This window comes from Coffea arabica, chromosome 3c (assembly GCF_036785885.1).
Source record: "Coffea arabica cultivar ET-39 chromosome 3c, Coffea Arabica ET-39 HiFi, whole genome shotgun sequence".
In the NCBI taxonomy this organism is placed as follows: domain Eukaryota; kingdom Viridiplantae; phylum Streptophyta; class Magnoliopsida; order Gentianales; family Rubiaceae; genus Coffea; species Coffea arabica.
In genome coordinates this window covers 6,352,411-6,366,653 of record NC_092314.1, presented here as the reverse complement: position 1 = coordinate 6,366,653, position 14,243 = coordinate 6,352,411, and the positions used below count along the sequence as shown (strand labels likewise).

The following is a 14,243-nucleotide window of genomic DNA, read 5'->3' as shown; positions in this document are numbered from 1 at the left end:
GTACTTTTGCTGTATTCAAATTGTAATTTGTCCCTTGTATAAATATAATGTCTTATATGAACGAAACATTTTACCTTCTACATTCTTTCTTACTTGAGAGGATTATTATTCTCTCAGCTACAATGGACCAGTTTGGTTAGCATGATTTTGCAAAAGAATTCTAAATATTATTTAATTTGCATCATAAATATAATTTTTAACCATCTTTTTATCTCACATATATCACGTCACAAAATATATTATAGTATTATTTCTAATAATTTTTTTCAAATAATCTCTTATTATCATCTAAAAGAGTATGAATTTTCCCAATTATGAAAATGTCAAGGGACTTTAATCCTTAAAATTTCCAACAACTATGATTGTGGATATGAGAATGTTATCTCCTATATAATCATGTGGCTGCTGCATATATAATAGGTCTACAAGTGAATTATCCACCAAATCTATACAAGTTTTTCTTATATTTTGAACATAATTTGTCCGTATAAACACACATATATAAATATGTGCTCTTCTTTATTTGAATTAGGTATAAATAAGCACCAGTATATAATTTCTTGGCTTGTTATTTTGGGTTACTTTTTGTCTTCTTTTTGCTTAAAGAGTTTTGATGGCGAAGGCAAAAAATATAGCTGATGTAGTTACTCCTTAGTAGTAGCAAAATGTACTGTGAATCTCTCCTCAGAGCCCTCTGGCTATGATTGTATATATTAAGAGAAAATATTTTATGCTTTAAGCCTATACAATTAGTGGAGGAAAAAGCATAAACTGTAACAAATCCGATGAAAAAATAGAAAGAGCATAATTTTGCCTCTTTCGTTTAAAACGGTATGCATTTAGATAAACCTCAATTTGAAGGAAAATAGACAAATCTTTGGTAAGAACTTAGAAAGAAGAACAGGTATTAGCATAACGTCTTGGACTTCTTTTCAAAATCTATTCTCTTTCGCTGAGCTTTCATTCATTCCGAATAGGGCACTTAAGCTTTAAAATGAAGAAAATAGTCACTTGGATAACTGTGGATAATTATGCTTACTGAAATTTGTTGAAGTGTGAAAACTGAAGTCTTGAAATAAATCTTTTCTTTGTCTTAATTATCTACTCTGATTGTAACAAGAAATTACAACCAATAAGCGATGTATAATATCGAGAGAATTTTACTTTAAAAGAATCATAGAATTTTCGAAGATCATATTTATACATTTAACTTTACTTTCAGTAGTATGACCGAAGTGTCTTTAAAGCCTTGCACATTCATTATATTGATTACAATTCTTATATTGTATAGAATAAAACCATTTTGTTTTGAATATATATAACTGGCTTTCTAATGATTAACAAGTGGGAAAGTTGGGAAAAAAAGAAATGAGTTATTAGAATGCTAATCATTAAAACTTGTAGATTCTAGATTTTTCATTAAATTCATTAAAAAAAAAAAGGAAGACACTTGATTAGAATATATAAAAGAGTAAAATTTTATATACGTTGTCGTTGTCAGTGTATATACTATCACGATTGGATGAATAACACTTTAGTAAATTTTGAATTTCAATTTTTCTGAACTTTTATATCTAGATTATTACAACATGAGTACTGTCGCATATAAAAATTAAAGTGTTCGTGCCCTGTATGCCATGAATTCGGCCACCTTGTTCGATCGTTATTGAGCTTCTTCACCCATACATCTTTTTATTGACACGTCATGCTTTGATCCGTGAAGATTTTGTTCCCATTTCAAGTTGTATATGTATATGGTATAAAATCAATTGGATGTTGTATAGAATTCAGTACTCTTAAAATTGCAAGTTATTGTTATTATTATTATTTTTATACGTGAAATATTGTGAATTCAGAATTCTCGACTTACAATTCTTTCTACTTTATCAGTCAATCCAATCCTCTCTAATTTTGAATGTCCAACATTATTTAAATAGAGAGGTGGAACCCCGCCTCTCCCCACCCCACAACTATGACATGGGATATAAATCGAATTGCTCCTTGAAAGTTTTTGATAAAACAGAAGTTAATATTATTAATAAATTAGTTGAAAATCATCTAGCATGATTTATTTGATAAAATAATCTATACTAATGGTAGAAAACATATAGAACATGCCATAGATATATCGGGCCTGAAAAATCATTCGATTTAACAAAGTTATAAAAGATAAAAGTCATCACCATAAATATCTGTGCATGTCTCGTCTCGACTTCTTTTCAAAATCTTTTCTCTTTCACTGAACGAATTGCTCCTTGAAAAGTTGAATGTTTTGTTACTGAAAGTGTGACAAAAGATCATTGGTTGCACAACCTTCAAGATAGTATGTGAAATGCAATCTTTCACTTGACGGTAATCCAAAATAGGAGAAAGTTATCATGCCAAAAGGAGTATAATAGCGGAATCTTTAGAATCAGAATATTTTTCAAAGTTAATTCTTGAAAAATCACCTTTTTACCAAATTGATCTAATCTTCAACTTTGTACAAACATACCTAACGTACCATCTTATCATTAAAAAAAAAAAAAAAAAAGGTGATGTAGTAGTTTATTCAGCCAAAAAAAAGTTATGGATTCGGTAACCAGATTACTGCAAATTCTTGGGTTCATAAACAAATATACTTTCAATTGCCTTTATGCCATACTTTCTTTCTCCTTTCTTCTTGACACGATCATGGCAAGTCGATAATGGAACGTGCTATTTAAACACATGGCAAGAAGTTCAAACGACCCAACCTGTTGGCCTACCAATATCAAGCACTTGCCCCCACCAATTCAAATGCCATGGACCCTTGCACAGAAGCTGATAGCTCCCCAAGCTGCCCAAGCCACTTAGTTTTAGTTCCAGTCTAAATCAATAATTCCTACCTGCAGGTGTTAGTCTTAGCACTAATGATTTGTTCTTGAAAGATAGGCACATATATTAGTCCTCCCTAAAAAGGTATGCTTATATGGTGGAGCCCCACTGAATGAAATAATTGAAAACTTAATGTATGTACTATATATATAAAACTGTACATTATAGAATTGGTTGGTTGAAATGGGTGGAAGCATTTGTCACCCCATGTCTGATTTCCATTTTTGTGTGTCTCTGAAGTAGACATTCTCCCACCTTGGTAGTGGTTGCACGCCCGAGCACTCCTCTCCCAACACCCAACCCTCCCAGGGGGGGCCCTAATTCCCCACCCAATGGGGAAATTTTCATTGGGTTTGGTTCAACTCCACTATCCCATTCCCGTGTGGCTAAAGCTTCTACAGTTTTTGACATTCATATCAGCACTGTCTTCCAAGCTTAATTAAGAGTCTTGACTAATATATATATATATATATGGTTAATTCGTTGTCCCAAAAGGAATTGAAGTATAACTTCTGATGGCTTCCCATTGTAAACTAGCTAGTTTTCTTGCACACTTGATCTATGAAAAGTAAAGTGTCTCATACATTCTCCTTATCCCCCCCCCCCCCCCCAGCCCACAAACGGTTTTCTGTGTGTGTGTGGGGGGGGGGGGGGGGTTGGGGGGTGAGAGGAGAAGGGAGCTAGTGGAGAGGGGGTGGAGGTGGCTGGCTGGTCGGGTATAAATTAAACATAAGTTGTTAAATCAAGAATGTTGCATAGTTTTTAAAAACAAGTAGATATAAATTATATATATTGTACCTATAGGAGGCTATTGGGTTCAAAAGTACGTGTAAATGCTGGATCATTTTGAGAAGTAGCGGTTTAATATTATTGTTAAATTAAGGGAGCTTGAAGATGGATCAGTACTTGAAATTGCATGCATGCATGGTTGCATGGTGAACCCATCAAATAAAATTAAACAATAAAATTGAGCACATAATTAAACTATTTTGATAACTAAGGAGAAGTACTTGTATGATTGATCAAACAAAAGTGGATCGATGCATTCTCTTGATTCCCTTGTTCACAGCGAAAGAAAGTTGTTAATTGAGCACATCTGAAAATTTGACCAAAAAAAAAAAAAAACTCGCTATTTCGATAATGGAGTAAAATTAAAAGGATTAATCTTTTTAATTCAATAATACTGTGTATATTATCATCGTTGGATGCATGATAATTAATCTGAATGTAAATTTTAAATTCAAATTATACATATGTGTCGTGCATTCTATCATGATAATATATATATATATATATATTATAGTGTATATAAGATTTACTCAAACTAAAAGTTGTGTTTCCTTCTCTTTTTCTTCCTGCGGCAAAATAAAAGTTGTGTTTTCTTTTTAATCTTCTCGTGGTGAGTTATACCCACTTTTAACGGAAAGAAATAGAGAAAAGAACCAAACAAAAACAGGAAAAGAAAAAAATCCGAGTCTTTTATCACAAATAGTAAATTTTGGAAACGAGAGTTGTGACATTGACAATTCACTTGGGAAAATATGTGTGAGTATTGTAGTCCTTAAAAATGTGAAATGACAATTGCTTCCTTCTTCAATGGATCTTCCTATGCACCAGCTTTAGACCAATCACAATTTATGAATAATTAAAAGAATCTAAGCGACCTCATGAAGCAAGATGGTAATGCAAGTGGAATTTTTCTTTTAATTCCAAACAAATGTACATTTGATCTCATTCAAACACCAAGTCAGCCAGTACGGCCGAGTACACATTTTGGGGTTGAATTTGTACATTTTGTGTTTCGTTGAAAATGGCAATATGAAAAACTACAACTATATATGATACTATAAATCAACGTCAGACGTTGAAATCCTAAGATGCCAACCACTTATTGAAGGAAGATTAAACTGAATTGGTCTAAATTGTTAGTTGGTTGTTGCAATGTTGAGGAGTTCAAATGGGATTATATATATTAAGGCAGTGGAATTTGTGAGCAGGATAATGATGACTTATGGGTGAGATCGAAGAGGCAATAGATAAGATTAATTGATAAGTTCATTTAGACTTTTTTTGGTGGAAATTAAAATGCACTTAAACATCAAAAGTTTGAATTGAAGAATCAAAGTAAATGGCATAATTCATGAATAAACTATTTAAAATATCCTGTTTTATCACTAATATTTGTATCTAGTCAAAGGGGTCACTTTATCTTTATCAGAGATAAATTGTTTATCACTCGACCGATGAAAACAACGTAGAACTTTTATTATTCATTCAACTAATGAAAACGTATATTTTTCGGTCAAAAAAATTTAAGCTATATTTAGTTGAATGGCTATTTTATACAAAGAAAAAGTTAAATGATCAAAGCAAGGAATTCTACATAGTTTAATGATCAAAGTACTAGGTGGTAAGTAGATCAAGAAGAATATTGTCCATCATAGCCACGGAAAATACTGGCTAGGTTCGACCTACTTGATTTCTTCTTCGTTTAGATTTTTCTTCTTGTCATTCCTTCTTGTCATTCTCTTGGCATTATTTCCTTTTAGCAAGCAATATATCCATTGGTATATTACCTTTTTTTCTAAATTTCAGTAGGATATTAAAGAATTTAAATCAAATTTTAATAGGATATCAAACAATGGAAATCCAATCAAAAAAAAAAAAAAAAAGCTAGAGTTGCTTTTATTTCCTCTTTGGCTCTTTATTGTTTTAGTTTTAACTTGATGAAAAAATTAAAAGTGTGGCAAATTGTTTTAAACCTCCTTAAATTGACTCAATGACATTTCTTTCTTTCTTTCTTTCTTTTGGGATTTCATGTCATATTACATTATACACACACTATATTGAGAAATCAATAAAACGTTGGTTGTTGCGATTGTTGTGCTTCTTGATATAAATATTTTTTCCTCTATGTACGATATATTCCCCCTTATAATTATTTAATTTTCTTTTTTAAAGGAAACCAACCTAACAGACTAAAAAAAAAAAAAGAAAAGAAAAAGTCAAGTATCCATTGGAGCAACTTGTCATTTTAAAAGAATGTTGTGTGATGCTGTGAACAAGTGCATTGAACATATACTTTGGTATAACAAAAATAATAAACCCTATTAAAAGTGCTTATGAACAAATAAAACATATATCATCATGTATTTCTTTTTTTTTTTCTATAAATGTCAGATTATAAAATAACCAATTTGAGCAGCTGCTGTTGTTGACTGCATCGTCAATCCTCAACACACAGATCAAGAACTGTACTGTATCAATCTGGTCAAAACTCAACCTATTTTATTCGTTCTAGAATTATAAATCTCATAGAAGTGATCAAATTCATGTATGCTAAATTGGCCTAATAAATTTCACCAATAAATTTTCTGCTTTACGCGTAAAGGAACAAATTGTTTATGACTTCAAGATCAAGTGGTCCTTAAAGAAATCAAAGCTAAGGTGGAAATCCTAATAAGTCGGACCATCCCACATGGACCACTTGTGAGTCTCATACCATATCATCAAGAAAATGCAACTTTTTTCTTTTTTTTTTTTGTTTCTTTTTGGGGGAAAAGAAAGTTGTTGGAAGCAAAAGCTACAAAATGGAGAGATTTTTGTGAAATGCTGCCCTAGATTTTTAGTGTCGTGCACTCAAAGGGCATTTTTACATAAATTATGCACTAATGTATACGCATAAACTGAGATGCACGTATCAAGATGGTGTCAAACCATTTAAATCATCAAGTTATATGTTTTATACTCAGTTCGAAATATTTGATCTATAAGCATGATCGAAAACACATTTTAAGTGCAAGAAAAGTGATAAATTACAAGATTATGACTATCCGACTATAATCTATCTCGAAAATGAGGGAATTGGATGATAAAGTGAGAAGCGTTTTAAATGGGACTACAACTTTCCTACTAAATTGACAAGAAAACAGGAGGATTCTGCTCTTTATCCTCCATTTCTCCTCTCCCCTGCAGTCTATCTACTAAATTTCATCCCCTAATTTGTGTAAAGATATCTGGTAATATCTGGTTTAGAAATAATGAAAATGAAGTTCCTAGTATAAACATAAAGGATCGACTGCTCTAAAATCAAACTAATCTAAAACATATAGGAACAGGGAAGATTTCAACTAGTCGAAAAGGGATGCTTTAAAGAAAGCATCTACATCTGAATCTTTCAGAGTATTGATGACTAACCTCAGAAAAGTTGTAATTATCCAGAATTACTAGTGCGGACTGATGCAAGACGCAGGAAAAGGTCCAAGGAAAAGAAACTTTTCAATGAGTCCTTTTCGTGTCTATTGTTTTAGACTTTGTTATTCATAAAAGACCAGAAACATTATCAATGGGTCATGGGAAGCTTCAGAAGCCCAATGAACATGTTGTGTAAAGTTGCTATAAACTTTGCAGTCCAAGAAAAAGGAGTGTGCTGCCTTGCTTATAAAGGAAAAAGTTTCTCTCGAAAACCCTGCAAATGCCATCGCTTTAAGCAACGAATTTCAAGGCTTTTTCCAACTCTTAATTGATGGTTTTGAGGTTGAAGAGGACATGTGTTTATGACTTCAGCTTTTCTGACAAGAGAGACACCAACATAACATTATGCTGACATAATTTTTTCTCTTAAGTGTAGAGTTAGAATATGTCAAGTTCAGTTTCCTCTATTTCTATTTTGGTTTTTCTTTAAAGCAATGTGCTAGATGATGCTCATATAATCATGACAATCCTTAGAGCTATAAATATTCTGATGTATATAAATCCCATATGTGTATTGCAATGCATGGTTTTTGGATAAACTGTATTGAGATCAAGCAGAAGTGAAAATTGATAAGCAAATTAAAGTACTAAATACAAGCAATACTCAACTCTTAAAAGAATCTTCGTTATGTACTCACGATAAAGACATTAATTTGAGTGCGACCCAAATGGAAATTTTAACTGTTGTGGGATTAGGGGGGAGCAGATTCAAATGAATCTTTGTGCATTAATCAAGTCATAATCTCCATGGAAAATATGACAAAAAGTCATAAGCTTTTGCTTTAAGCTGTGAGCTTTGCGATCTTTCTCACGCTTGGTGCAACTGATCCACCAACAACAACAGATATTGTTGCAAGGAACCCGTGGTCTTCAACTAGTCAATTGCCTAAGCATTCATGGTCAAATCTGCATCAACCTTAATCTTTAGTTATCTTGTCAGATGAATTTTAGAATAATTTGAAATTGAAAACTAAGTGAAAATTACAAAGAAATATGATTTAAAAGTATAACATGTAAAACATTTTTGAAAAAAAAAAAGTTTAAAACGTCCCTTACATTTTTTCAAATGTTTCTTGTTCTTCACTTTTAAATTGTTAACTTTACGTCATTTACAAATTCAAGTCAACAAAATTTAGTCCAAACTAAGTTTTTTTTTAATCATTTTTTAGTTAAAATCGCCACGTAACTCACATATAATCATTTTTTAGGTAAAAAAAAAAAGTCAGATCCCACCTATTTTGGTGCAAAGCTAAACATGGATTGGATCAGATTTTTTTTAAGGAAAAAGATGAATATATTTTAGTCAGGTTCTAATTTTAATTACAAATGGTATCTAACTATTTTTGTTCTTAAAAATGACCACATGTAAGTTATATGATGAATTTACGGTAAAAAGTGATTGAAAACCTTAATTAGAACTAAAATTTATTGACTTGAATTTGTAAGGGATGTAAGATTAACATTTTAAAAGTGAAGAACGAAAAGATTCATTTCACAACATTTTGACCGATATTTCCAGACATTTGGGGCTTCAATTAAACATTCCCTCAGATTATGCCAAAGAGCTTAGTGTCTGATAATTGGAAGGTAAAGGAACCAATCAGCAATCGCAGAAACAATGCACAAAGCATCATGAAAATTGAAAAGCTATACAATTCATAAAAAACTTGTGATTTTGCAACCTTCAAGATTTTGAATTATACAGCAAGCACAAGCCTCTGGGAGATACCTAATCTTACCATGGTAAGCCTTTCCATATATCAACCTCTTGGGCCCATGTTTTAACCCTCAAAAGCTAATAGTGTATCAATGTTCCAAATTTTAATCAACAAAGAGACAACTTGTCTCCTAAAATCTTATTAACATGTCATGATTATTTGTAGACATTGCAGCTATTAGGCCTAATTATCGTCCCTTTAATTTTGTAATAAGTGCTGTCAACATTTCAATGTACAAATGATTAGTTGCCAATTGGGAATGTTCATATCTTTCAACTTGTGATGAGATTTGCTAGTGCTGAATATGCTGTCCATGTTGAAGCCACATGGATTGCACGTTTTTGGTGAATCGACTTTGACTATTATATTGCATTTGTACAAATACAGCAATTACCAAAAATTTCTCCCACCATGATATTGCATTTTCACAGGTGCAAAAGGTCATCATTTGGTTGCTATTATAGTGGAAATAACCAAAATTAAGGTATTTAAAAGGGCATTTGTAATTTTTTTCTTTCTTTTTTTTTGCCAAAAAAGGGTTTCTTTTATCATTAAGCTAAGGTAAGCATGTAAGGCATTCTTTTGAGCTGAATAGTGAATAGAGTATACAAGCCAAGAGAATAAAATGCATTGAGTGAGTATATATTTTTCCCACTCTCAAGAAATATTCTTGTTTTTCTTTTTCCTAAGCCTGGATATCTTTTTTTTGAAAAAAAAAAAAAAAGAGAAGAAGTAGGTCATCCAAACAATGATAGAAAGAGGGTTTGTTTCATGTTGGGTAAATTAAAGAGAAGAAGTAAATTTGGTGGAAGAAAGGTAGAGATTATATACTAATATCACAATCGAGGTTTATAAATACGATGGGGACGTAAATGCAGCCCCAGCACCCCATGATTCTTAGTGTAAAATGCCACCCACAAAGTTGAAATATATCTGTCTGAACAACAATAGCAAACACGTTATTAAGATAGAAAGCTACAAGCCTGTCTGAGTCTCCTATGGTACCCACAGTATATTCTCAGAAGATTGCAAATCAACTACTGACCACTGAGCATTCTTTTGGCCCAACTCCAAATGCCCACCACACCATAGATACTTCATAAACAACAAAGCATGATTTGCATTATAACATTATTATTGAAATCTGGGAATGAAACATATTCCCATCGCCTCAATTTGGCTAAAAAGAAGACAACTTACCACTGTGTTATATTCTCGATAGTGGTTCTGTTTGCCACAAAGACCGGCTCAGCATAAAAGAGTTTCACACTCAATGCCAAAGACGGCTGCTGAGTGCTGATCTCCTCACTTTGCAATCGCACATTTTAACAATTTGACAAACCAATCAAGCCGACCTAGCTTCTTTAAGATCCAGCAATATAATCTCCCTTCGCCTTCCATATTAGGATAATCTTTGGAGGTGTACTGTAAATTATCAAGTTTCCGTCGGACACTTGTTCGTGGCATAAAGATTTTGGCTAATAATTTAGGTATATTACGACAAAGACTAAAAATATACTTCTTGGAGGTGTAGATATGATTGCTGTGATAGAGGAAAATGCTACTCTAGAGACATTGCCATTTCTAGATCTGAACATATGTACGTACTATGCATGTTGGCTTTATCCAAATTATTTTCCTATCTAACCATCAGCCCGGCTACTTGTTGCAACAAAAAAAAAAAAAAAAAAGTCCTCAAATATGGCAAAATTGAACCATACACAGTGGACTCCATACATTCGTAATGTTTTGAAAGACCGGTCATATCTCTGGTCTAATTCAATCGTCAATTCAAAAATTCAAGCAAATCGATCAAATCCGGTCAGAATCAATCAGTTGAGTTGGTAAAAATTGAGAGGTTCACCTGAATTTTACCAATTTTTTATTCTTAAAAAATATTTCAATTTTATTCAAAAATTTTAAATAATCAAACATTTTGAACCGAGATTGAACCGATCGAACTAGTTCAACCGCGAACCAAAAGCTCTTTCGATTCACCTTGCGGTACAAGTTTAAAGACATAATCGTTCAAAAGGATAACAACATTGAATGTTTGTTTCTTCTTTCGAAATATAGATTACAAGGAGTGGTATTAGTCGAACCCCGTAAGGATTGATCCGAACATCCATTCCATTAGAAAGAAAAAAAAAAGATATAGATTACAGACTAAAAAAATGGGTCTTACAGTGGACGAGACTTGCTCTCTATGACTCTGTGAATTGTTCCAATGCTCAAATCAACGTATCATCTACGACAATTTTGGAGTCAAACCAGGCATACCCATAAAGCATTGCCTGACGCAGAGGATAAAGACAGAGGTGCATCCCACCAGCATGATCCAGTGATCCAACAGCTTTCTACCTAGCGGCAAGCGGCAAGAAACCCTTCGTCCTTGTTTGTTGACAACTAAGCAAGACCTCACAACTCTTGGCGTTTCAGTGAACAGCACAGCCTAACACTATAAAAACGGACTGAACAAATGTAAGGCAACTCAACTTGTGCGTTTCAGCTGATTTGAGAATGAGGGTCATGCCCGTGCAATAGACGGAAGAGTTTTTTAGACTCATTTACCACAATCATCTGAGCTATAAAAGGTCGGAAACAATTCATAATATGAACAAGAAGCCTCCCAAAAATGACATTAGCCTGCACTACCAAGAATGATTTGATCAACTTATCACGACAACATGTCTTAGGATTCATCATTCAAGTCGCAAAACATGCTACAAAATTGACACCAATTACAAACTTCACCATCACTACCTATCTAAATTCAGTATTTCCAAAAGGCAAACAAGATCAATAACCTCGAGCAAATTTACAAAACAGACTGAGGAGTAAATTCTGATAAACATGTTCCTCCTGTTAAAGCATCACCAATTCCTTGAGAATGAGAATTTACTTATGATCTCGACGCAAGCAAGCAAGCCAATGAAAGGTATAAACTATGGCGAAAACCAAAACCATAACTTCTTAATTTTCATTTCTAGTCTAATTCATAACCAAGCACACTAAAGTCAAAATTCCCTACTGGATTTTGATGGAAGCAAAATAAAAATGGTTCTAACCGTCTAGCGCTATTACAACAGACCCTAAGCTCTAACCTAACTATATGTTAAAAAAAAATATAAAGGAAGAAAGCAGAAAAAAATTTAATGCATTACTCCATCCCTATCCTACCCTATATCCACAACTCCCGTTCGCCATGATTCCTCCCATTCCTGGTTGCTTCTGCCTCCTCATCTCAACTATCTTCCTATGAGAATTCGAATGCAATGCAGCCGAAAATGTAGGACTACTAGCAGGGCGATACTCAGGCACAAGACGCCCGGACTTATACCGCACCCCACAGGCATTGCAAAGAGTTTTCGGCCCCATTGGGCCTGCGCGCCATTGTGGGGTCTGATCAGCTTGGCAATGCAGGCATCTCCTCCCAATAGTAGCATTAGTATTTGCCTTCACTGGCACTGGAGGTAATGCCAATTCCTGCCTGTTACTCTTAATATTCACATGATTCCACCACTGCCATTCCTGGCTCGGCAAGTCCCCAAAACCTGATCTTCGCTTTCTCCTCCTTCTCTGGCTACGCGGGCGAACAGGGAAACTACTGGGCACCTTAAGGTTCTCACAGCAGCTCATTACCGCGCTGCCATTGCTGCTGTTGCTACCATTGCTATTGCTGCTACTACTGCTGTTTTCAAGCACGGATACCGGGCTCTGGTGGTTCAATCCATCAAAATCCGGGGTCTCAGATAGAAGGTCGAAGCATGTCTCCACTGCCGGGAATGCGTCCTTGTTCGATAACCATTCCAGTTCTTCCTCAAACTCCTGAATAAAATGGGACAACAATATATAATCAGAACTACATCTCCATCCCTCAAGAAACTGAGCAGACCCAAAAGGACTAAGTTAAGTCAGCTCATTAGCCAACCCACAGAATCAACTCAGTGTAACACATCCATCAAAAGGTTCCAACAAATGAACAATTTTCGATTTTCAGTTTCACAGAAATTATGTAAATTTTTTTTTTATATTTCCACTTATTTATTTGCAGTACTACTAAGGAATTTTGATTATCATGGGAAATCAAATTTCTGTAAAGGGTACCGACAACGTCAAAAATTCCAAAGAAGGTAACCCTGGGGGACAGGATATTCCGTGGGGGTAAAGTTGTCTTTTAATAATAAAACAGGCACCGAAAATATTCGTCCGGTTATATGCTCATTTAAGTAGTCCAGCTCAGAAAAATCCCAAGTAAGTGACAGCCCATGCTTCACTAATAAAGACGCGTAAAAACTATTTCTTTCCCAAAATACCCTTGGCCGCCATCCTTTGTCCAATTCCATGCTCAGGGTTTCTAAGGGCAAAATCGTCCTGAAACAGAATTACCAAAATACCCTTGGCCGCCATCCTTTGTCCAATTTCGTGGTTTCCCATTTTCCAGTTCCACCGAGTCAAAAACTCGGACTCTTCTCAGTCAAAGGAGCCCCCATCACCCATTACCTCACAAAATTACCAAAATACCCTTAACGTCTCAAAGCATTTCAACTCACTCGTGTATTTTAGAGCATATATATATATATATACAGAAGCCGTCCAAAACCGCCAGACTCGGAATACAACTCAGTCCAAACTCGCCCGAGTCAACTCAGCGGCAAAACCGAGTCACAGCATTTCCAGCACCAAGTTCATGCAAACCGCCCAGACTCGGCCGAGTTCATGGCAAACTCAGGCATAATTAAGACTTTCTGGGCTCCAAGAACATAACCTTTAACAAAAGCATAGCATAGCACAGGCATCAATTAAGACTTACAGGGAAGGAAGGTGAACGGCTGAGATCATCATCTTGATGGCTAATGAGGGTATTTGAAGGAGAAAAAGAATAAGGGTCTTTTAGAAAAGGGGAAGGATTTTTATTTTCTTTCTCTTCTTCACCGTCGTCCAAGGAGAAGTTGAGAAGGTCGTCTTCATCATCCAACATGAAACAACCTGCTGCTGCTCCTGCAACATCTGGGTTGTGCAAAGCATCCATTCTTTTTCTAATTTCTGGAGATTTTTTCTATTTTTTCTTTGAGGGTTTGCAGAGAATAGGGAGAGAAGATAGAATGAAACTGATGATACCCACAAATGGGGGCAAAGGAGTTTGGTTTGAGTTAGGTTTGTATTGTGAGAGAGAGAGAGAGATAGAGACAGAGAGAGGTGGGGTGGCTCTGTTTTTACTATGGTTTGTTGAGGGGTTGGGGGGCTTCCTTTTTTTTTATTTTTTTGCTGTAATTTTCTAAGAATGGTACGGCCTTTTTTTTTTTTTTTCCCTTTTTATTTTGTTTTATTTTATGGGCTTCGAGGAAATGTGTTGACGGCTTTGGTACTTTGGAAGCAAGTTGGGGATTGGGATTTTCTTGATATTTAACGTTG

The 14,243-nt window shown here is 34.5% G+C and overlaps 1 protein-coding gene across 1 annotated transcript; it reads right to left on the bottom strand.

Moving 5' to 3' along the window:
* Positions 1-11,781: 11,781 nt before the first annotated feature.
* On the bottom strand, positions 11,782-14,023 carry LOC113734407 (GATA transcription factor 1-like). The gene is made up of 2 exons (XM_027260938.2): positions 13,642-14,023; positions 11,782-12,656 (listed from the first exon to the last, which is right to left on the bottom strand). The coding sequence occupies exons 1-2, from the start codon at positions 13,858-13,860 to the stop codon at positions 12,000-12,002; spliced, it is 876 nt and encodes a 291-aa protein (XP_027116739.1). The 5' UTR covers positions 13,861-14,023; the 3' UTR covers positions 11,782-11,999.
* Positions 14,024-14,243: the final 220 nt, after the last annotated feature.